Below are 25,680 nucleotides of genomic sequence, written 5' to 3'. Positions count from 1 at the left end.
ACACTAAATATTAAGCTTAACTTTCAATATAAGAATAACATAGAAAAAGCCTGAACGTTTTACATGGGAAGTGACAAAAAACCAAACGCAGTTCAGACTGTGGAGATGTTTGTATTGGAGCAAAACATTTACCTTACTGCATCACCATTTACACAGTGACTGCTGGCTTTACAGGTACATGCTCTAAGTGAGAAAGGTGCTTTTACTGCAGTTGGTTAGTAGCCAACTTTCAATGGCTCATTCAAGATAAAATAGGGGACAGCATACCATAATACATAGCCACTTGCAGATTCAACACAGAGAGCATGAGAAAGGGTTCATGAAATGCCAACTCACTCTACAGGGCAAATACCGATACAATCTTCGGAGAAACCACCAACTATCTGCCTCGAGAGCTAAAAAAGCAGCAGGTATCTGCAGGGGAACAGAAGACACCCCACTCCCTCACTCTCAAAGCTGAGTCCAGAATTGTTTATTCTACCTGTGCAATGCCAGTCAGAACATGATAAAATATTAAGCCTTGCACAGCCTAAAAAATGCAACAGAAATCCCACTGTAAGAGCCCTTTCCCTTCATAACCCAGGGAGGGCACACTGTAATGCAGTAGCATCTACTGTAGGTCCTGAACCCGATAATGAGAAGTGACAAGTAAATATTTTTTATTTGGTTTGTTGAGGGAAAGATTAGTCCTCCTGAACAAGCCATTTGGATGTAATAGCACCACAATAAGGTTTAAATGGTACACTGGAATCTGCCTAGGACAAATATCCACTGTTAAGAGGCCTTAATGAACAGTATTATGCAGAGTTCAAACTGATGCTGTAAAACCAGCTACAGACTTAGCTTTAGATATGAGATGAGTTATTTTGGCAAATATTAGTCACAATTATTTAATGTCTGAGACTTGCTCTTTTCTTCTTTCCAAGTTTTTCTAAATAGCACGGAAGGACAAATTAAATGCATAAACTGGTTATGTATGGTCTCCGCAAACAAGAGAATCTGGATCTCATAAGAAAACGGGAATGGCTGCAGAGACAGCTGGAGGAAAATCACAAGTGTGACTGTGCCTGTGACCCAGTTCTCAAGATGCGTAAGGCTGGGCTTAGACCAGCCCTTCACTGCTAGCTGTTTCTGACTAGAGAAAGCCAGTTGGCTCATATGGCGATAAACTACAAAATACTGTTAGTGACATTGAGACATGTTAAGTAGTAAGGACAGACTCAAAGTTGACATTTATTTATGGCTCAAAACTCATTGGAATTACAGATGCAGGAAAATAACAGCTTTAGATCAACTGATGAGAGCAGCCTTCCTACAAATAAATGGTCTTTCAATAACCAGTTTTAACTCCTCGGTGTAAGACTAGAAGAAACTTGTGAAGATAAAATTCAGCTTACCGATAACTATTTCACATTACAATTTAATTTAAAGCATAAAAAATACTGACCTCATATTCCTCCATGTTTACTTCATCTGGCTTTATCATTTCAAGTTTAGCTTGAGCAACCTTCATTATGTTACGGCACCTTGCAAAAAGCAACAAGAAATCATGGTATCACTGGAAGTTTGCAAAGGATATTGTCCAAAGACAGCAACCTCAAACAGTATAAGCTACAGCCTTATGCAAAACACTATGAAAACACTGTGGAAAATGTGCTTTTTATTATGTATGGTATAATCAGCAGGAGAGGGCATACTTTAGAAGTACCCATGATGGAGGCCTGTGCTATTTAAGAATTACTTCTTGGTTTATTTTGCTAAATTGCCACATTGCTTAGTCATTATTTTTAATATAAACTTCAGATGGCTTTAAACTCCACGGTATTTACTTTGCAAAAGTAACATTAGAGGATTATTCATTATGTAGAAATCAGACTAATGTTCTCTACCTTTCAACTTATTTATTTCTTTAAATAAGTAAATATGTGGAATTTCGAGTGGAAAAGAGACATTGTCTTGCATTCAAGTTACCCATCTAGCTTGTAAGGCTTTACTGTCTACTGCTGGCTGAAGAATGCAAACTACGCAGCCTTACACAGGGTTTTGAAAGAAGGCACAGAAATCTATGTGCAAAAACATGAGCAACACTGAGTATTTCTCCTTATTTCATAACGACAGAAACCCAACTGCTTGTTTATTCTTTTTAAAGAGATTTTTATATAGATTATACAGATATATATATTTTTTTTTTTTTAACAAAATATGCTTGCAAGGTATTAACTAGAAGATAAAGCCAAAATAACAAACCAGCCTTTCCTCTGTTACGTGCACTATCTGAAACAAAGGGGCTTCTCCACCCATAAAAGAGCATTCATGAGCACAGGACATGAGACATGCAGATCTTATTACCTTTCATCAAAGCTAAGATTGTGATCTCCAAACTGTTCCAGTAATGTTCTCTCAATTATCTTCTTTGGTGCCTGATTTTGGATGAAGTAAACAATTGCGTGACGCAAACGGTAATCACATTCAGGTGGTGGATCTTCCTGGGCTAATTTTAGCAGACGCGTGTATTCCAATTTAATTGCCTAAATAATTTTAAAAATATACATTATTCTTTCTGGCTTTTAACTCTTAAACATCAGAGACACTAACAGGATAATTCATGTCCCATGGCCTTTTGCCTACAAAATAATTTTTTAACGATTCCACACTCCACCCTTCTAACAAGTCTGAACTATGTTTAAAAAAACCCAAAAACCCAAAAAAACACACAACAAAACTACCAACCACCAGACAATGGTACCAGACAAATGGTAAAGTTGTTCTTGTCTCTCCCTAACTAAGCCTGCCAAAATCCCAGGTAGACCTTTATTTCAAAAGCAGCCCCAATCCTGTACTGCATCTCCCTAAGAGAAGGTTCATCCAATCCCTAGAGAGGCTTCTTTAACCACTTACAGTCCAAAAGCAGTATAAAACGTCAGACACACTACTTAAAGGAATCCTCTGAATTCTCATAAGTTAAAAAAATGTACCTCTAATGTACGGTTAACATGCAAATACATGAGTAAAACAATTCTACAGAAAGTTTAATGAGCATGTATGATTTTGGAAACACTAAGTGAGAATGGAAAATGCCTTTAAAAAAAATTGTAGGATTAAAAAAAAATAAAAATACTTCAATAAGAATAGTATTAGTCTCCTACAGGGCAGGACAGAGTCCTTACTGAATATTTTAGATCAACGTTAGAGGTCATCAGAAGTGTTTTCTTTTCCAGCTTTGCCAGAACATTAGATTTTAATGAACATCATCTGTTATGTTCATTAGATTTTATTCACTGAAACTATACAGAATGAACAAGAGCAATAACAGGAAAAATAATTAGAAAAATGGTGACGAATGTTAATACTCCCCACAATTTATCTCTCAGAATAGGGAGGTGATCAGATTGTGCGCTAAGACTAAAGGTTGACTTGAAACAAATGACTTAACACAGTAGCTTCACACGTTAGCAAAGTTTCAATACAACATATCCACAAAAAGCTCCAAAGCAGGCAGGAAAATACCCTGTTCAATATTTCAAATTCCTTTACCTTGAAACACCTGGCAGTAGCAGGTAACTTCTTGATGCTTAACTATCAAAAATTTTGGCTCCCATCCTCTACTAATACACATTTTATTTCAGGACTAAACACATGAGTAGGAAACTGTTCATACAGGCTTAAACACCGAGCGTGTGAAGAACTTTAAAGCTTAAGAGAACGTTCTGCATCAATATTTTTAAATACTAATCATTTGCATTATCACTAAAAAGGAAGTTTGAGAGAACCGATTATAAATATCAACAGCCACAGAGTTTGTATTATCTTTCATCAGAAGAAGTTCTACAATTAGAAAACTGAAGTGAATGACTATGCAATTAAACCCTGTTTATTGGGGTAGCCCAGAAACAAAAAGCAATTGCTATTAGACATCTAATTTTTCACGTAACCGCGTAGCAAAAATGCAACACAAAATGTGTATTTTTATATGCATATTTTTAAAAAATAAAATGGTATACCTCAGACTCAGAAATGCTATGTACAGTGAAAAAACCCACTATTTCTCTACACAGAATACAAGAAAAAGGGACGGTATAAGAAATATTACATGCTTTCATTTTCTCACTAAGAATGTTACATAAAGTTCTTAAGGCAAACATTCTGCAAGGGACTGTCTATTAAATTTAAAGAAGAATGATTGGCAGCGGTCATTGATCAATAAATATCTTAATGGGTTTGTATCAGTCATGTCTCAGGCCTGAGATCTAAGAGAGGAGTGGAACCCTGGCAGTAACAGTGACCCTCGTTAAATGGGTTTTACCTGGGTGATACTAAAAACAAAGACATGATAGAAAAAAACCCCAGCTTTCTGCAAACACTCATTTTATAAAAAACAAACACATAAGTGTATAACAATATTAAAAAATATCATAGAAGGTTTTACAGTAAGTTCATGGAGTGACATGAGATTTCATCTGATATGTTTCAAAATACAAATTTTGTTACTAAGTAGGACCGCTTCATCTACATTCATATTAATGTATTCCTCAAAAAATGAAGCATGTTCCACGTCTTTTCTAAGTTATTGCAAACACGACTCAGCAGAAAATGAGTTGGGAAGCTTTCTACTCTCCAACAATTTAGTGTCAGAACATTTTCTCACTCAAAGACAAATTCTGTTCCCCGTGAAGTGAAAATGTTTAAGCATTCAAAATTAAAGACCTAAAAACATTTCAACTGAGCATTGCTTTGATAACACCAAAGCACTAAATATAATTTTATTTTTAACTGCATTTCTGTTTTAAAATTACCAAAACACCCTTCATATTCAAAAAAATAAATTTTCTGGTAAAGAGTTTGACTTGATCAAATGAGCATTTTTTTCAACTTAAAAAAAAATAAAAGAGATTGACATCTTTCCATTAAGTAATAAATTTGGGAAAAAAAAAAAACCAACACCAAAAACCACCCCCACAAAACCAGAAACAAAACAAAAAAAGAAAATATAACCAGTCCAGCACTGAGTCCTAAACAAAACCTGTTTCACTAGACAGAGGCTACAGCAGGTGTCTCGGCATTCCCCGAGGGCAGGCAGGGCTTAGAGAGACAGCCCTGCCAACAAGTGCTGTGCTCGTAACACTTCTCTAGGTATCCATTACAAAAACCCACAAAAACAGACAAACACACACACCCATAAGATTTCAATTTCCTTACCATGGGGCTACAGAATGTTTTGGAGGTGGCAGTGTTGGTGGGGGGTTGGTTGGTTGTTTGTTGTTTGGTTGGGGGGGTGGGGTGGTGGTGTTTCTTTTGGTTTTGACAATTTCTTCTAGTGCAACTACACCACACTGATTAAAAAGAAAACAGACTGCTACTCAATGACAAGCAAGAAACTTCTTTCCTCCTTCCAAATCACATTTGAGAGGATTTTACATCACGCCAAAGTAACTCCCTTTCTAATACCCTGAAAATTCAAAAGATCATGAGCTAAAAATGCTCACAAGTTTGTGTATTTAAGAAGAACAACACATTTTTAAATGTGGTATCGTTGTGAAGACTAATAACCACAAAAAGCTTAATGTCTAATTCCCAGTAGTAAAACACTGCGTAAATAAATAGTATTAACATCCATGCGGTTACACAAAAGAAAGTAATTTAGATTTACTAAAAATCTTTTAAGGAGTACAAAACAAGAACATCTCTTTGAAATAAACAGGAAAAGACTGAACATTCATGTCCCTGGGTGAAAAAACTGATGTCCCAAACAGTCTAGTGAAGACTTGTTTTTTGTTAAGGGGGGGGGGGGGGAAATGCATATTCTTATTGATTACACATATAGGTTTCATGTTACTTGCTACTACTATTACAAAGCTAAAATACAGAAAGGTATATAAGCTACGGATATCAAGGCAGTGTACTGATGAATCCACAGGAAAACAGCTGTCTGTTTTTCAAGTGAGAAATATCTAAATGGAGGACTGCTATCACAGAGGACTACGTATGAGCGCTTCAACAGTCTCAATATGCATCAAAGGGTGGAGGGAGAAGGCATATCTAACAAGAAAAGTCAGAGGAGAAAAAGTTGAAAATGTTAGTTGTACCTTAAAGAACCCTGCTTCTGGCCCACACCTGTCATAAACATTCCTGGCTTTACCTATAGCCATGATAATACCTTGCATGTTCGGGGTCAGCATGACCTGCCACAAGGGATTTAAGGTAAAAGTTTTGAATGATTAATATTTTAATGACCAAATTCAATATGCTTTTAGTCTCATGCAAGATAAAAAACAACTTAATGCATGCATACATTGAAACGGCACATTTCAATACAGATCTGGTGTGCATATTCTGCAAATCAGTCATGGCATGTGTGTATATTTTTACTTTAACGACATACGATTAAAGGAAGCTTACAAAAAAAAAGAAAATTGAAGAACTGTGTCAAATACAATTTAAAAATTACATGGTCCAAACTTCCCAGGAAAGGAACATGCATCGTTCAGCATTAGTATCCATCAGAAACTGCATACTGAATGAGTGCTACCCCATGGACACCAAAGGATTAAAAAAAAAAAAAAAAAAAAGATGTTTCAAATAGAAAAATCACCCAATCACACTTTATACATACTATACTGAAAACATAGTAAACTACACTGCCTTTTATATGTATTTCAACATCAAAACAAGGGACCTGTTGCTGCAAATGCAATTGGTCCCTGAAGCATTTGCAGACAAATGCTTAAAAATCAAACCCAAAACATTTAACAAACACAAAGCTGAACGTAAGACACACATCTCAGAGCTATTCACAGCAGTTATATACCACCAATTTGATACATGTAGGTTACTCGGAAAGGCCTTTGCCCTTTGTTATCTGTGAGCAAAGAAAAACACTCCCTCTTTCCCTGCCCAAGGTAGAGCTGGCTCAGCAACTGGCACAGCAACAACAGCGGGCCCTTAAGGACAGAAGGTGAAGAACCCTGAAATCTCTGGAGGAGTTTCCCCACACATAAGAACAATATTAAAAAGAAAGCAAATACAGGGAAATAGGGAAGAAAGTTATCATCCTGTAAAAAGACAATGGCATGAGTACAACAGTGAAAAAGTGGGGGGGAAAAAACAACCCAAAAGCAGGTCATTAGGTGAGGTTAAATCCTCACGTCTCTAAAAGGAAACTACACATGTGTGAGAAGCCAAACTCAGTGTGACAATGGCAACTAAATCACTTTATTCTCTACCCCCTACTCCTAGTTAAAACTGATCACAATTACATATCTCAAATATCTACTTGCCTGGGGAAGCAAAAGCTCCCCATAGCCCACCAAGAACACGTGCTCAGACACCTGAGATTATGGGGCTGCACCAACGCGAACCCAAACCAAACCAAAGATGGAGTAAGCAGGGCAGTTTGATGACCTGGCAGTATTGCTTTCTGCTGCTAAAACAGGGCAGCAGAAAATAATGCCTCTTAGGATAAAATGAGCCTCTCGTCTGTTCCTCAAGTAGTACCAGGAACACACGCCACACTGGGTCTGAAGGGGGAAAAAATTAATTATTTTTTTATTAAGCTTTGGAAGAGTCAGCTCCACCAGCTATATCAGTTTCGGGTTATTTCCATGGATAATTTAATCCCTGAAGTCTGAAGAGCTTAACCTTGCAAAATAAGGGATCGGACTTGAACATCAGCTTTATCGGACTGACAAGAAAGCACAGACATTAAGAAAATCACCCACTGTCCTGTCACTTTTTCATTAATGTAGTAGACCGCAGTCTGTCACCAGCATTTCAAAGGCTTTCTGGCCTAACACAAACACTCAACTTCCACAGCTAAGAAGACAAATATATCTCCAGTGTAAATGGTACATGCAAAGCGTGCCCAATTAGAGTAGCTAGTGCTTTCCTTTCATATTTCATTACAAAGTAAGACATTGTTAAGGTTACAAATGGCTAAGCATTTAGTTTTGCAGAAATCTGTTAGGTGTCACAATGTGCAAACATGCCAAAAATTCTCATCAGGCAGCACGAGAAAGCACCAAGGAGGAGCGGTGCACACAATTGCAATCAAATGTACCTCATCGTCATAACCCCCCTCCTCTGACTCAATCACAAAAGTCCCTACATCAGGAATCGCCACCTCTACAACTCGCTGGTTAGGAGCTGGTTGAGCTGGGGCATTATCAGAGCTCTGCAGAAGAAAACCATTATCAGTACGTATGGGGGGGAAGGGAGGGATAAAAAAAATAGTCAGAATAAAAAAAGATAAAATTACAGAGACACGCAAACTGACAGGCTGATGAAGTAAAACTCTGCGCACTGCTGAAGTTCTGAAAATACTTATAAATATCACATATTCTCTAATTGCGTACAGTTCCTTAATTTTAAGTAGCACATTTTAAAATTAAGACATTGTTATTAACAGGATTTCGTTTGTCCTTTATTCGCTGTTTACATCTTTACATGTTAGTATGCCAGTATTGCAACTCTAACATCCATTACAAATTTAAGGCAGTTGTTTAAGGATGAGTCTCTGAACCACCTCTTTACATATATTCCTGAAAAAAATTACTAAATATAACTATCTGATGAATTCATACTAAGGGACGGCAACAAGCCAAAGGCTAATATTTCCTGATGCTCTGGGAAAAACAAAACAAAACAAAAAAGCCTCTAGCAATTAAGATATTTAAAAGAATATTTAAAGGTGCACTACATTCAACGTGTTTCTTCTTTTTAGAGAAGTAATTAAGACAGAAAATCAGGGAAAGATTATGTTAGTCACTGAAATTCTTGATATGCAAGAGTAAGTTTTAAACGGAGACAAACCTCAGCTCCTATGGTCTATCATTGTTTAACAGCCAGTTTACAACATTTGCAGAACTCAGACCTTGACTCTAATCTAAGCAATCACAGAGTGCCATGCCACTTGTTCTGCAACTATTACGATAGTCTCACTTTTAACCAAGATTCCAGAAACAGACATAGTATCTGTTTATACCCAGCCCTGTATAAATACAAAGGAAGACTGTGCAGATGGTAGAAAAAAATACAAAAAGGGCAAAAAATGGACACAAATGATAATGTGGTGACTAACCTACAGTCCCGTTTGTTACATGTCCTGATGTGGCTTTCCTTCTTTTAAAATGCCAAACAAAAAACGGAGGAAAGGCATATATGCCTGCATGTCAGAATGCGTATGGAAGTAGAATAATTAAAAAGCATGCTGATACACTGAGAAAGAGGCACAATTCTGCTTAAGTTAAATTTGGGTATGCAGAGAGTAACTTTTAAACATTAACAGAGTACCTTCAGATTAGCTAGAAATTGGCTTTAGATTCTAACAGCTGAAATACATTTGTTTCTAAGTAGAAGAGTTTGCATGGTTTGAGGTTTTGTGTTTATTTTTAAAGAGCCATCCACCTTGTTGCAGAACAATGCGCAGTGAAAATATTGGAATAAGATGACCTGTATCTCCCTCATTAAGCTATCGTGATGTTCCCCCTGTGGGTCCTCAACCAGTCTTGTAAAGTCCTAGTGCTGATCACCGTACAAAGTAAAACACTTAATCCATGGAATCAAGTCTGTAAGACACTTCCACATCCCACCAGGAGGGATGCCCCCAGACCCTAGAAAGAGGACAGCATCACGCAAGACGTTTTATCACGGGTTTGATATCTTCATAGCTACCCCTTCAGCTGGAGGTAACTCATATTAACAGGCTCCCCCTAAGCTGTTCTGTGTTCTGGGAACTCAAAGTCAGATATGCAGTAGCCTAATGCATTAGTGGTAGAACATCTTTTTGTCCAGGGTTAGATTAATTTCCCTGTGTTGGCTTTGATTTCAGTTTAGCAGAGAAAGCATGCTTCTCTGCTCTCCTGACACCACAGGAGAGAGGGATGGAAAACACATCAAGTGTAAGAGTCAAGAAGTCAGGTCATTTTCAAAGGCTCTAAAAGGACTTCCCTGTAGTCCCTGAAGATATCTAGCGCTAGACTGCTTTTGTTTATGGAGTATTCATACCTGAACTTAGGAAGCATGCTTCAAATTTTGCACAGATCTAAATTGTCCATACCTCTAGTGGTTACTAGAGATGCCTAAGGAAGCTATACTGTACATTTTGTATGTTTTATCCTTATGGATACAGTTCCAAGACTGATGCATGTATTGCTTTAAAGGCACTTGATTCTGTGGCAAATACATTGGGTTTTTTATCTATATACTTATAGGGAAACAAAAAAATATTTGCTGAAAGAAAAAAACCTGTTAAATATTAGTTTCATTAATAACTCATGAAGTAGTTAATTTCCAATTCCTCTTAGTATTTGTTGTATGAAGTGAAAATAAAATCATCCAACACTAGCTGTTATAACCATTTTAAGTTAATATTTGCATCTGATGAATCACAGACAATAATTTTCATCAAGTTATGAAGTTGCATTGAAGCTACAGAATACTTTTAAAAAAAAAACCTTATTTTTGAAAGCTACTTGAACTTCCCTAGGTCTTTTGAGGGAACTTAATTATAATCTTATCTTTCTCAGATAAAAACCTGAATGTTTAAAGCAATATTTCTCAAGTCTTTTACATGGGATGTCAATGTTTACTTCTCAAAAAATAAATGGAACCATCTAACATTCTGATAAGATGGTGGACACAAACACATGACTGTCATTTGAACAATATAAGCTGTACTCTTGACAAGTACTTTAATCACATAGAGGGCATTTATCTTAGTATTTGCTACTATACCCATGACTGTTACACACACTTTTTGGATGGACTTTAGTGTTGGACAGTCCCTGAGGAAATAGCAATTTTCAGTTCAGTTTACACACATGCACCCTTTTATCAGCTATTATATCATTTCAACTTGCAAAATAAAAGCAAAAGAAGTATTGCAAGCTTCAAAATATTCTCACCGTATCCATTATAGCTTCTGGGCCTCTATCTTCTTGTTCAGCTAAAGCTTTATTGATTGCTTGTACAGAATCTTCTTTTAAGTGCTTTGAAAGATCAGTTCTTGATGGCTGCTCTAAATATTCTGGTTCTCCTGCTTGAACTTAGTGACAGAAATAAAATAACAATTTTTTGTGTTAACATAAGCATGAATTTTAAATCAATTGGTTCTATTTGGATGACTGTCTCACTCATAGATAAGGTAACCCACACAGGAAGTACAGGGTAGGTCACACCATTCACAAATATAACTTTACACGAGTCTGCGTCTTAGGGTCATTTTGAACACTTTCATATAAATGGACCCATGATTTTATACTAGGAACAACAGATCTGTCCTATCTATAGGCTCATTAAGGCTCTTGAATGACGAGTTTTCATCAATCATATAGTTGATAACTGAGAACAAAGATGTGATTCTACTTGGACTTTCTGTGGGATACAGACCCGATCTACAGAACGACCTACAGCCAATTAAGGACCTGATGTATTTTTACTTTGCAAAATAATCAACACATTATATCTTTTGATTTAAGGGAAATCTGAAAGTCTCCCCACTTGAGGATAATAAAATTGCTAATCAATAGCGTCTTACATTCCTTACACGATGAAAGCAAGTTTTGGCAAACAAATAAAATATTCATTTAGTACTTTCCATTACTAACAAGAGAACTAAAACCATTCTCAAAGTGTCTGTGAAATCAAAATGTATAGAAGATGAAGTCACGCTCCATAGAGTTTGCAAAAAGAGAAATGTCATTAAATCACTGCTCTTTTTACATTCAGTTTCTAGTCGCAGATAGTTATGAGAAATATATGCGCAGTCTTAATGACTCAAAGGCAACATCAAGAACATCTGGACAGCAGTCTCACTACACAAATCCATCTTGTCATCTTTCATATTATGTACACACAGCATTCTGCAATGGAGCAAAAGGTGGATATAACCTAAAACCTGACAGGTTTTCCTGTGTCAACACAGGCGTATGTTTTATAGTCAGATTGCCAGTGGTCTTTATTAGCGAGGCTCCTAACAGCATTGGCCTCACTGTTGCTGTTCAGAACCTTTTCCACAGTTTCAACACCCTTGTTTTAAATAATAATTTCTTAAGTGGGCCCTACTATTGCTAACTCTATTCAGTGCATCACACCAAATAAATTACTCTTCAGATCTAAATTCTGTCTTAATTCAAAATTAAAAGGTAGGTCTTCTACTCAGTCACTCTGAACAGAAAAATATACATCACTTATGGACTAATAAATTCTCAAAACAGACTAGTAAGACCTGTTAATTACTTATCTTAAAAAGCCAAAGTTTCTACAGAAAAAAACCTAATTAATTTAGTATAAGTTAGGCACAACTGGGAGGGAAAAGGCAGAAGAACCAAAAACATTTTTTTTTTCTTCAAGTAAAAAATAAAATGCAAAAAAACCTATCAGACAAAACTTTAAGTGTAGTTACCTTGGCCAAGTAACTAGTTTTAATTCGAGATTACACAAATGGACTTTTTATTCCTTTCTTAAACTGCAAAACAACATATACAAAACCCAGTGAAAGGTCTACTCCTTTCACAAACAAGTAGAAGAAGCTAACCTGGAGCAGGTGAGGGTGCTGGTGCCCTGGGTATCTGAGATAACAACTTCTCCTGCTGTGCTTTCTGAGCGAGTTCTGCATCCCATTCTTCGAGTTCTTTTTCAAAACGTTTATTGTCTTCCTTGACGTAATCCCTTAGATCAGAAGGTAGCGTGTCCATTCCAACAAGGATCTGTCCTGTTTCTTTGTTAAACTCTTCTGCGGTAACATGAAATATAAATTTCAGAAAAAGAAAGAATAGGGAAAAAGTATGTTTAACAGATTTCTTGAAGAAAATTACTGGAAACATACATGTCAGCAGCAAACTCAAAAACTATATTACTTTTAAGTGGTTTTATTATCAGTAGCACTCCTCAGTAGCTGAGTACACTCAGTAGGCACTCCTCTGCTACTGAGACCTATATCTACTGCTCTTGCAATCTTTGGATTATATGTTCTTCAGCACCTTCAGATCATTGCCATTTTGAAAGATGAGCCTTTTGGGCTATGAGGACTATGATTGTAAACATTCAAGGAAAAAAGTCACAAAAAAATCCACCATAGCTTGATTGCATTAACTGCCACATGGAGCTGGACGCAACTCAACTTCCCAGCAGAAAAGGGGAAGGAGAGCAGGCCTACAGCGATTTGGAACGTTAACTGATAAGAACACGAGCTACATGTAGTAACCTTCCTTTTTGCTTTGAGAATGGTCTCTGCAAGAGCATCCTAGATCCTGGGGAATCAATCAGCTGTAATTGTTCCCCAGCAAGCAGGCCTCAGACTTAATTAGAGTGGCACAGCCACCCTACAGGGCCCATAAACCCTATGGCTGCAAGTCCACTACTAATCTGGCAATCTAGAAATGTCAAGGTTAATACCAGTTCTTATTTAAAAAACAAACAAATGCACACTCTAGCTTTCTGCCCTATGAAAAAACAGCAACATTAAAGTTTTTCACCACTTGTTATTGATTGTCCAGCCATTTTCACAGTCAGCTCCCTAGTCACAGTTATAAGGCCCTACAGAACTCATCCTAAGGGATCTTTGCCCTCTCTCCAAGCCTTATCATTAAATACTACTACATGACCTGAAAAAAAAATTCCAAATCCATGTATTACTTTGGGTTAATGTGTGGTTGGTAGAGCTAAGTTATTTACGTTTCAATATACTGCATAAAGCTTCAAGTTTCCATGCTCCTTTAAAGTTCATAAAAAAAAAGCTACACAAAGATTTTAATGTCAAGAGGGTAATTTCTTTATTTCCTATTTCTGTTCTAATCTTCAGTCAGATAACACCTCCAAAATTCTGAATGTGTGATCACCTGGCTGAAGTGTTTACAGATTAGCAAACTTAGTTTATTTTGCTCTCTTAATAATACTGAAACAATGGTATTCTTTATTTATCTAAAAGTTGAGCAATTGTTCCACCCACATAAACAATCTGACTAGCGGTTATGAGCATAAATAGAACTTCCAATAATTATTAAAACCATTTAAAAAAATCTGGAAATCCATCTGAAAGAAGCTCTTTTTATCAATGTTATCTGTCTATTCTATATCATGCAGAAAATATATCCATAACATTACCTTGTATCAAGTATTGTTCCTTGTCATTGATATACATTAAACAATATGCACTGGCATTCCTGTAACCACCAAAAGAGTCCCGTTCCAACTCTTCCCAAGTTGACTTTGTCACAGAAATATCATTGTATTTCATCCATCTGTTCTGGTTATGGTCATAAATATATGCCCAGTAGTGTCCTGCATTAGCTTGACCTTCATGAACTAGCACAGCATGCAACCTATAAGGAACCTTAAAAAAAAAAAAAAGACACAAAAAACCCAAAATGTCAAACTCTCCTTGCCAGCATTTAGTTTCTACTACCTGCCAGCAATAACAGCTACATTAAATAAAACTAACAAATATAAACACGATCAAAACATAACATAGAGGAAAAACAAAAAGGTAAAACTAGCAACCCACTAAGCAAAAGGACTTTAAACTATTTTACTTACCACTACTAGTTCCAAGAGATCCTAAAAACATTACTAAGTCTATAGCACAAATGTCTACTCTGCTGTCTTTACTGCCAGGCATCCTCTTTTCTTCATTCCTTAATATTCCTACTTTGCTTGTATCTACAAAAAATACCCTCAAATACATCAGCCTTGAACATCTATGATTTGCTCCAGTTCTGACCTGGTAAACTTGTCCTGAAGTCTGGAAAGGTACGTGCAAATTCAAGGTAATAAACTCTGTGCTTTCTATGTGCCAGTAAAAGAGTTTATTTGAAGGAATATCTGGCAGTCGAATACTTCCTTAAAAAAAATATTTTAAAATTCTTAGAGTAGAATAGGAACACAACTGTTTTCCAGTATTTTAAAAGTACCAGTAAAAACATTGCTAAGAGAAGGTTGACATGAAGAGGTCCTCTCCTCCTAAGGCAGAGAAGGAAGATATCAGTTTCTGTGATCAATGTAAGAAGTATCCCAGGCTACATGTGTTCACCAACAAGTAAGAAGAATGGGAAACTTAGTTTCTACGTTCCTTACTTACAAGTCTTTTAAAAGCATCTTAGTGATTGGCTCATTTTAACCTGCTGAAACAGCACATGCAACATAAAAGGGAAAACTGATCTTCCCCGCTATGCACAGTATGCCTGAATGACAGCAGCTTAGCTAGGATGAAAAAACCTGAAACCTTCTTTTATTGGTGTCAGAGTCTGGACTGTAGATTAAATGGTCTATTTAACATAAGGGGTACTAAACATTTGTTGCAAATATCATTTGAGCACCACAATAATTAGTAACCATAAATACGTAACTATGACTTGAGAAACTCCTTGAAATTATTTTTAACCTGATCATTCTCTTCCAGGTTATATGCAAGTGGTGGAGATTTTGCAACCCCCCTTGAACTGTAAAGCTGACTGGCTGTACAGCAGCTGGAATCAAACAGACTGTCATTCTGGAGACAAACTGTGCTGTAAGTCTCCCAAACACAAGAAATAGACACAGGAGAAATCCTAGCAAGTCCTTAAATCTGAATGCTCTGGGCTTAACGTCTGTTATCAAACCAGTGTGAAAGCCTTCTTAAAATGATTGCAAGTACATGCAAATGCACATAAATATATGTAGATCCTGATTAAAAAAAAAAAAAGTCTCTTGACAATAAAATTTCCTCACCCTAACACAGGGCATTAAGATCTCAGGTGAATTTCAATCATTTTACTTAAAACCATGCTAACTGGGTCAGCTTGAAGGCCTCTACCCTTTGGCTCCAGCTCTGGAGGACCGTCCGTCAGTCATCCACGCTGAGCTTCCAGGAAGGTTCCCCACAGAGATCTGCGACTGAAGGACAGGCAAGTTCACTGTGAAGAGGCATCTCTTGCAATAAGCCACTATATCAACAGCAATTAATAGTACAGGCCAACACAACAAGTAAATAGTTGGCATTAAGCTTCTTAGCTTACACTTACTAATGAAACAGAAATGGAGCTTCACCACCCTCATCACATGTGGCTACAGAACAGATATATCAAAGCTGATATATCAAAGATGAATTCCCACAGCAAGTTCACAGAGGGAGGGAAATACTCAAATAAGCAGCTGATGAAATCCATTCAGGAGGACGAGACAAAATAAGAAATTCAGGAATGTATTTCGTATGACAATTTGACAAGGGTTTTATGGACAACTGTAGTTTCCTTGGAATCAAAGGGGACACGAGAAGAAGATTAAGAGCCTCTTAAATAGTCCAAACACTAGGAAGCATCCTGCAAATATAAAACATTTTCCTTAAAAAGTTTTATGTGCTCAGACCTTATCAACTCACAAGAGAAAAGCTTTCAGTCCTACAATTGTATCCTTCAGAGGAAAAGATCAATACTGTGAAACTGCTCCCAGAGAATGGGGCAATACTAAGCTATCCAATCGCCCAGATGCGGAGGTAGGTGGGGGGAAAGTAGGCAGCTATATGCACCTGCCTCCTTCCTATTGTGCCAAAATACCCATAGGGACAAAACCAGCTGAGCTGCGGAAGGGCAGCCTTCGCTTCCAGCCTGTGATCTCAGCTGGGTTCAGTACTTGTTTCCTAACAATCACTTAACACACACCCCGCTATTTTCAGGCATGGCACAGGAACCCCCTCTACAAATCTATATACCATCTTCCCCCTCCTCCATTTCTGGAATTCTGTTTCAAAACAAAACCAAACAAAAAAATCTAGTCTACCTTATGCAAATCTGTACTAGGACAAAGTGCTTTACTGAGTCATCTTTTTCCATTGTAATGATTGCTGACTAATGTCTTTGCCATCCAGAGGTATTTCCTCCTATAACACATAAGCCAACAAAGGTAGGCTATTTGGATGTGAGATCACCAAATTACTTCATTTTACTGTTAGATGATATGTAGCCTATAGCCTTCCGGTAATAACACAAGTATTAAGGAAAAAAATTGCCTGCCAGTACAAGCTTAAAGAAAGCCATCTAGGCAAGTCTGCCTGAAATCCTCAACATCAGAGTTCAGCTGCCAGGAACTATTACAAGCCATGTACGAAATGAAAACATACATCAAGGAAAACTATAAGCTGAACAGATCTTACTTGGAAGGAAAATAGTTCTTTTTACTAACAGAAAGTAACAGGGGAAGTAATCCTTAACCTTAAAACCTGTCAAAGTAAGCGAACATGAGTATGTGAACATAACAAATACCAGAGAAGCCACGAGTCCATAGCAAAGCATTCTAAAAATGCTGTTCAGATTACAGAGCATGAGAATCGCCCTAAAAGGCAGCTTATACTAATAGCCAAGGTTGTGACTGATACTAAATCTAGACAGAGTTTTAAAAAATCCAACAAAAAGCAAAGCAACAAAAAAAAACCAAACCCCACTGGCATTATTAACTACTAATTAGAATCAGGAGCCTTTGATTCTTTAGCATTCATACAGAAGTTGCAATACACAATGGCAATAAGCATTGAAGTATAAAAATAATAGTTTCTTGTGTCTATTGCTTTGCCATCTTAAAGTCATCACACTACCTAGCAATATGGTCAAATCGGGGTGAGAAAAATGTTATTGTGTTATACAAAAACTGAAGTTCTGCATTCAAGTCAAAAAAATGGAGCAGAGAGAGAACATATTTCAGCCTTTCATTACCAAGTTGCTTAAACTTAAGTGTGTCATATGTTATACCTGTCTTATGTCACCTGTAAAATATTCTAACACCTGACTGGGCATAATTAAAAGGTTTGCAAAACCCACTATGACTTTCCAATGAAATTTCTCAAACCATTATATGTAACTGTTGTATACTTGCTCTATTTTCAAGCATCTAAGAACTTTAAGAGAAGTGACAAAAAGAATCTATTTTGAATTATCTCATGCAGAAATTGTACTTACTTGGACCATTGTTTTGTCAGAGTACATCAATTCAATTGTCCGATGTATTCTAGATATACTCTCTTGTAAGTCTAAAAGAAAAATTAAAAAAAGAAGCTCTCTTACATGAGGCTGCATAATTGCACATGGCTACATCTTTATTTTTTCCCATTAAAGGCTCAAACAAGGATAAGTTTCACATTTGGTGCATCTGTTTATCTGCCTACATGCCAAACACTAACCCTTCTCAGATGATAAAGCAGAGTGATTTGTGACATGCCACTGCTCATTTCCTAGAATTCAACCAAGCCCACCCTTGCTGGAACAACTGCTTCCCTTGTTTCCCTCGGAGCAACAGAGCAGACCGTGAGCTCTACCCACTCCAAAAAGCCTTTGCTCAGAAATTTGCTGAATTTTCCCTCCAAGAAGGGGCCACTCCACCCAAACTCCCCCACAGAGCGCCAAGTCACAGCATGGGCCCAGCCACTATCACGCTGACAGCTCAAACACATCTGCAGAGACCTTCTTCGGCGTGGATCCTACCTCTACTTCACTCTACTCCCCACTCTACTCCCCCCAACATCACGCACATGGAAACCTGGATTGAAACACCCGTGTATGCTACACTCAATGCCCAATTTGCATCTTCAGTTTGTATACCTCCAGTCTAATACAATCTCTAACTGAATTCTCTTCCTATGTGCTAGAGGTAAGTTTGGAAACATGAAACAAGCACCTCAGCAAACACGTGGTCATTACGGCCATTTCCCCCACTTCCAGAAACCCTTTCCAAGGGCAAATGCGTTCTCCAGCTCGTGGCATTACCTCTAGTGTCGTTCTCTACTTCAGTCCTCCAGCGATGTAAACAGCCTTCTAGGACAGACAGCTCTTCCTCAGTGATGTGCCTTGGCGCCGGATGCATTGGCAGATCAGGAGGAATTCGTGATTGTGTGAATGGTTTATGTATTACTGATCTTTGTACAGGAGATGTGCTTGGAACATCTGAAGATGAAGGTCCCTGCTGCTCTATTGTGCTGCATTCATTCAAAACATGAAATACAAAAATTGAATCACCACATATACAAACTAAAAGCTATACCATAAAAATAAGCTTTTAGTCTGAAAACAGAAATTTTAAAGATAACTTCCTACAGTGCAATCCAGGAAAGATACTTACAATATCAATATGGAATTAGTATCTAAATCCTGAAAACTTTGTGGTGTACTACAAGTTCGCACAATAACAACTCTGGCTGCCATTACCAAAGATAAAGGAATCGGAATTGGATAGGTCAAGCCACAGTTTGCTTTACTCAAAATGCTATTCAACACTTTCAAATAAGATGATACAAGTAATCACTTTGAAACATTTATGCCAAACTGCAGAATGAAAAATCACAGCAGCTTGTCTTATGGACCATTGACCATAAAATCCAATAAATACAAGTTCACTGTTTAATAAGTTCTTCACGTGTCTTATGCCTAGCAGACTTTCTTTTTCTGATTGCCTATCTACAACTTATGTTAACTGAACAGCAACGATAAAGGGATCTCTGGTATTTATGGCACACTCTAAATTTAGCACCAAACCATCTAAACTTGTTCCAAACAAGTCTTGTAACTCAAACAACTAAGCGACCAGCTCAGGAGAATTCTACAAGAGCAGCAGAATAATAAAAATGAGAACCTATTACAGATTTTTCTCTTCCCATCAACAAAACTATCTATATGTATTCGTATGCATAACAGGAATCTGAAGACCTTTCTAGCAAGCCACTGACTTTTCACTTTGTGCACGACATCATGATACAGCCCGGGGAACTGGGATTCTTCAGTAGTTTAGAAAGTTCCAAGAACAGTAAGAGCTGACCATGTCACTCCACACAACATGCTGCTGTGTTTCTACAGACTGACAAAAAAAGTCATAACACTTACATTTTGACAGAACAAACTTCCTATGTAGGAGTTTGAACAAAGTATATTACTTTTGATATTGTATTTCATGCAAGCAATGGTAGCTTTTAGAAGTCTGTCTTCTCATATCAATCACCACAATTTCTACTAGCATTATATCAGTAAGACATCTGAAATATTTTAAAGGCTTTTTAGATTCATTTACTTTACTCCTTTGAAGTCCCATCTTGACGGGACCAGAACTTAGAACCCTACTCTCTGAATGCAATATAAAAAAGCTGTTGTAAACTGTTGGTGTCCACCTAGCCAAATCCTACCCTAAGTTATACTCTGTTAAGCGTTAATAATAGTTACTAGCTTCTAATGAGAAAAACCAACACTACTGAACCTTTAACTCCCTGATACTTTAGCTATTCTGTATTTTAAAACTCAGACTTTTAGGTTCCTGACAAACTTGCTAAGAAGTGTAAGCTGCAAAGCAGAAAAGGAGCTTAATTCCCAGGAAAAAATTAACAGATAAATTGTACACCAGAAACCATGAAGCTCTGCAGCACATACATGCTGCCCAAATTCAGATTCTTAAACAACACGCTTGGGAAGCGGTGACCTCACCAGATATTGTGTCTATTTGGAATTGTGCTTTGTTTGAGAATGGTAATTTCCCACCTAAAGACATTTTTGTAAGCACATGAGACAAACCCGGATTATTAACGTTTTGGTTTATTTATTTAAGTCTGTCGTGCTGAAAAATACTTCTAGGAAGAGCTCAGAAACTTTACGCTATACCCCTTAGGAGATGCCCAGTTGTATTCATCTGGTGAACGAAGCAGTTAAATTTCCTCCACTGTCTCTCAGGGGCTGGGTTTGCACTGAGGGGATGGTTATGTTGTTACAGTCCAAGGCCAAAGACATACAGCAAAACAAGCTGCCACTACTGGTTAATACTTTATACTTTTTTTCATATGCAAAGTTATATCATCTTCTTCAAACGAGGTTCTTGACTCTACTACCTTTGGTTCTTTCAAATCCCTCAAGATTACTCCTGTGATGACACTGTCTCTTAAATGTATGGGCAGTACATGGTTATAGTAGTTTTACCTGGTTTGTTCACGTTACTGATGCATCCCTTATTCTCCCTTGGTTTTCCTAATGTTGGTTACACAAACTGGCCGGTTATCCTCAATAAACAGCAAGCTGTCTGGGGCAGGGTAATCTCTTTTCAGGATTGGGCACACAACACAGTAAGGTACCAGACTGGGCTCTCCCCCTGGGAGAGCGGGAGGCAGCCCTTACCTGGGTGAGGTCTGGGCCGGCAGCGTGCCACTGGCAGGGGCACTAGCACCCAGGTCATCGACAGGAGACGTGCACACCGGCTTGCTGGAGGCGAACTCCAAGGCGTACTGCAGGACATCTACCAAGGGGAATCGTTTAGGACCAGAACCATAGCTTAAATATCTGTTAACCACAAAACGTATTAATGCCATGACTCACATATACAAAAAAAGAAAAAAAAAAAAAGGATTTTTTTTTTTCTGGTTGACTGCAATTAAATAAAGCAAGCCTTTCCTAGCACGTTTCATGCATCAGAACTACTGTGCTTATACACAGTTTCCACGCAAAATGGTAAAAGAGAAGAGATACTGCAGGGAAATTTAGAGCAAATAACTACACACAAAGTGCGTAGCTGAAAGGACTTATTCTATGTAGCCCATAATATTATTTGCATTTACACTGGGAACAGTTATCTATAGTACCGTTCTAATCTCTGCTGTAAAACCGTGAGGTACTCTTTGAGTCTCTTGATTTCATCCCGTTTAATTCTTGTTATTTCTCTGTTTTTGTGCATATACCTGTAAAACATGAAAGTTAGAGAAGGATGTCAGACCATAGTATTCCAACCCTGAAACCGAGGTCTGTACCCATCAGCCATGCCGTTTAGCATGGCTAAATAAATAAATAACCCTCTTTAGAACCTTGTTTTACCTACAACACGTTAAGCAGTAAATCAGAACTGAGAAGAAAACAGTAACCCTATTAAGTCTCCCCTTTCACAGCTTTCAGAAGATACTTTATCCCTAGTGTCAAAAGCTCTGTTCTCATATAAAAGTGTACAAACACATACTAGAAAGCTTCTAAATAAAGTGGTTTAAGAAGCAACCGCGTAATAATACTCCTGTTTCGTTGCTTAGGCTTACAAATAACATTCAGCGTTAACTGAAAGCCAAGTATTTCACCTGTACATATGAACAGCATGCACTGTATGGGCATGCTGCTGAGAGTCCTCTTCAATCCATGCAGTCTATCTGGAATACCATGAAATACCTGACTACTCACCCTCTTTCCCGAACGGGCTCATAAACATTGTGATTTTTCAGAGTATTTTGCCTACCTAGTAATAAATTAAAGACTGAAGTGTAAGCAGGTTTTGGAACAAAGTAGCAGCAGGTCTTAAATTGTTATCTATGTGTATTTTCTGAAACGGATGAAACCCATGAAAATTAACTTGTCCAGCTAGAACAGAAACTTACTGTGATTTAAGCGAGTACAAGATGCACCAGCAACTCTACCCAACTCATGAGATTTGATTCATATTCATAGGACTTCATGGATAATATTATACTGTACCTGTCCAGATACAAAATTGGAGGAAATTCTAATTTGTTGTGTATCTTCTCTGGTCTCCCCAAAGCCTGATTAAACTCAAATCTTGATAGCTCAAAAGTTAAGACAGGAGGAAGCTCAGTGAACCAGTGCTGAACAAAAGAAAAACAGAAAACCCCACAATGAATGCCTTCCAATGGCAGAACTTTAGTAATAACGTTACAATACCTGCAGACTGACAGCTATGGGAGAAACTGGTTTTAGAGAGTGGATCGGCATAAGCTTTCTAAAGTTCACATCTTTCACCTTCACTGTAAACACAGACCACTTGTCACCCATGCCGCATCAGAGCTTTTCAACTCATCTATCGCTACCTGCAATAAAGTGGAACAGGCAGGAAGGCTCCTTGCTTTCATGTGTCTCGCTCGTACTAAAAGGGCCTATGCTTGAACCTATCTGCCTTGCCAACTCTCCTGTTCTCCTGTAACTCTGGAAGACCACTGAAGAGTTTTTATGCTGTATGATGTGCTCTTCCAGCTAGCTCCCTCAGACTCAAGTTTCTGACCTGGTATCAGTCAAAGTTTCTAAGGACATCCTCTGAAGCAGGATCAGCGAGTACTCTGGGCTGGGTCAGACAAGCTCTCTCAGAGCTGTAAAACTGATACTTTTCCTTGAGATCTCCTCCATGCTAACCTCTTCTGAAGTTTCTGCTCATGTCTCTAATCACTGCTAATCGTCCATGGAGCAACCCATGTTATCATCACCTTATCCCAGTTTTCTGTGAGTATTCAGTAGAGGTCTATCCTTAATCCTCATTTCTTTCCTTACATACTTCATTTCTCAACTACAAGATAAATTCAGATCCAATTCCAGCATTAGAGTTCCTTTTTTGTCTCCACTCTGTAACATAAAAAACACGGTCTATCAACATTTTGTCTATCAACATATGTTTTTGATGTCTAACCATCAGCTTGAGCTTCCCTGATTGTTGCAGACACCGTTGCCACACATTTCTGACGTCAATGCCAATAGCCCAGATGTGGCATTTGAGTCAAGACTCACTTCAAGTTCTCCTATCCAGCCAAATGTCTTGAATTGTCGTTTCATACACTACCTCCAAGACAGCCTTTTCTTCCTGCGCTCATGGCTAAAATTCGGGTCTACATTCTCATCACTTCACATCTCAGTGCAACGTTTCCTCCCTTCTCCCCTTGCCTGGCCTTACCACACGTAGCCTTGTCACACTACAAGATTTCCAGGATGTTGCTGAATTTTCCTAGTTAACTGCCTTCAGCATCACTCCTTTCATCTGTTTACATGTAAAATGAGCTGCCTTCCGTTTTCTTGCCTGCATCAGCCTCCACTAAGCACCTTTTCAGTTTTAAAGGAGATAAACATGACTTCTCTCCTGCAGCAGCTTCACACAACAGTAAATTGCAGTGCTAAAGTCAGCACAGCCACACCACAACCCTTCCCCCTAAAACCCTTTTATTGCAAGACCCCCAAACCACTTATCAATGACTAAGCTGCTGATGTGCTGAAGTTCATCAAACATGATGCTGACGAACGTTATATCATTTTCCCCACACTTTTAACTCCAAGTATGTGCATTGACCTCCATCTTCTCACGAATTGGGATTTAAGTCCCTTGGGACAGGGAACGTCTCTTTGTTTTGTGTTCATACACTAGCTCGCTTGCTGACACCCTACTCCATGGCTGAGGCTTTTAGGTATTGTGATAATAATAATAATGAACAACAAGCTAAATACCCCATTAGAGGCAATGGTGGGAACAAGGAAAAAAATCAGAATGTTACTTTCAGGATAAAATGGACCTTTCAACACATGTGACTACTACATTTACATTATTACTCTCTTTAAGCTTTGATATCTACCAGCTCAGACAAATGCCACTTGAAGTCTTTGTTCAGCAGAGACAGACTTCATTAAAGCTACAAGAAATTCAGCTTTCTTCAGTACTTCCAAACCTTCCAATGCACTGTTGACATCTTTGAGGCATTATGTTTAAACATAACTACTAACAGCAGCAACCACTATTAGTAAATTAATTAATTTTAGGGAAATGCAACCAATTTACTTGGCCCTGGTAATAATGCAGATATGTTTTTCTGCACTAGGACTTAACACATTACCTTTCTTGTTTAGCCACTCTTGTCAATCTGTGATATGACTATTTCACTTCTATTTCCACATGTTAAGAAGCCAAGCTGATTAAAACCCTGACAGTTTCACAGAACTCAAAGCTTAACACTTTAGACCTGTACATGACTATCCTTCTGTTCCTCATAGTTTCCTCACAGTACAGGTTTAAAAAAAACCTCAAAAACAAAACAACAAAAAAAATAATCCTAAAGTCTGACACTTCTAGTCAAGCATTTATAACTGAACTGACATTTCATGCATGAAAGCACACAGGTTTTAACTGCAACACAACCTTCAGTCCATAAGATAAACAATCGTGCTCTTGTAGTAGGTACATACAAGATTTCACCTTGCATAAAGAAATTGAATTTTGGATTGTATCAAGAAATTTATGAAGTTATTTTTTTTCCAGTTATGTTTCAGGAAACATGCTCTTTGTAAGAAGACATTTCTACAAGCGCTGAAATAAAAAATAAAAATTAAGCATTCTACGAAAGAAGCACGCATCCAGTAAGACGCATAAAGATGTTTGAAAATGCTTGTTAACATCTGATTTGGTTAAACAATACTTGATCAACAATAGCTGACCAGAAAAAGGGACTATAAAAGAGATGCTATAAAACTTTTGTTCATAGTACAAAATTGGAAATACAACTTCAGACTGAAGGATGATTTCAGTGCGCGTCACTAGGCTTAGTAACTAAATCCTGTCTGTATGTTGATATGATTAAAGGAAGCAAAATTTCATTACTACAAAAGATTGGCAACAAGGAAGAAACTACACCTGAACTTTTTACTTAAGTAGAAGAAATCTCCCAAGATTTCACACCTTTAAAATAACCATGGTGAAACACGAACAACAGCGTAAAGAGAAAGTAGCTCAGTCTTTACATGCAATGGGGATTCCCGTATTTCCACATCAATAACCTGGGGGTTATTAGAGGTATTATACAATACCCGACATTGTATCTGTGTGATCCTGTGATCTGCCAGAGAGAAATGCTGGGCATATACATGCATGCCAGCAATAAAAGGGGACATTTCAGAGTATACCCTCTTAGTTCTACAACCACCATCGGTCCAACTACCTCTTTTCCTTAACCTG

General features: G+C 37.7%; 1 protein-coding gene across 5 annotated transcripts in view; it reads right to left on the bottom strand.

Annotated features, from left to right (window-relative positions):
- Positions 1 to 25,680, bottom strand: part of USP25 (ubiquitin specific peptidase 25) — a 96,916-nt gene that overhangs the window by 7,574 nt on the left and 63,662 nt on the right. For 2 of the 5 annotated variants that reach the window (XM_074599739.1, XM_074599768.1), the window contains 12 exons: positions 22,437 to 22,564; positions 21,566 to 21,661; positions 21,105 to 21,266; positions 18,723 to 18,931; positions 17,919 to 17,989; positions 14,098 to 14,326; positions 12,530 to 12,727; positions 10,899 to 11,038; positions 8,054 to 8,167; positions 6,084 to 6,179; positions 2,350 to 2,528; positions 1,448 to 1,526 (listed from right to left, as the gene is read on the bottom strand). In XM_074599739.1, coding sequence (XP_074455840.1) covers positions 1,448 to 1,526; positions 2,350 to 2,528; positions 6,084 to 6,179; positions 8,054 to 8,167; positions 10,899 to 11,038; positions 12,530 to 12,727; positions 14,098 to 14,326; positions 17,919 to 17,989; positions 18,723 to 18,931; positions 21,105 to 21,266; positions 21,566 to 21,661; positions 22,437 to 22,564 — 1,701 coding nt within the window. The remainder of the gene's footprint in view (positions 1 to 1,447; positions 1,527 to 2,349; positions 2,529 to 6,083; positions 6,180 to 8,053; positions 8,168 to 10,898; positions 11,039 to 12,529; positions 12,728 to 14,097; positions 14,327 to 17,918; positions 17,990 to 18,722; positions 18,932 to 21,104; positions 21,267 to 21,565; positions 21,662 to 22,436; positions 22,565 to 25,680) is intronic. The other 3 variants (XM_074599759.1, XM_074599777.1, XM_074599749.1) reach the window with 2 other exon arrangements.

This window comes from Larus michahellis, chromosome 1, assembly GCF_964199755.1.
Source record: "Larus michahellis chromosome 1, bLarMic1.1, whole genome shotgun sequence".
Classification (NCBI taxonomy): Eukaryota; Metazoa; Chordata; class Aves; order Charadriiformes; family Laridae; genus Larus; species Larus michahellis.
Note: the sequence above shows the minus strand (reverse complement) of the source record. Positions and strands in the feature narration are given on the sequence as shown.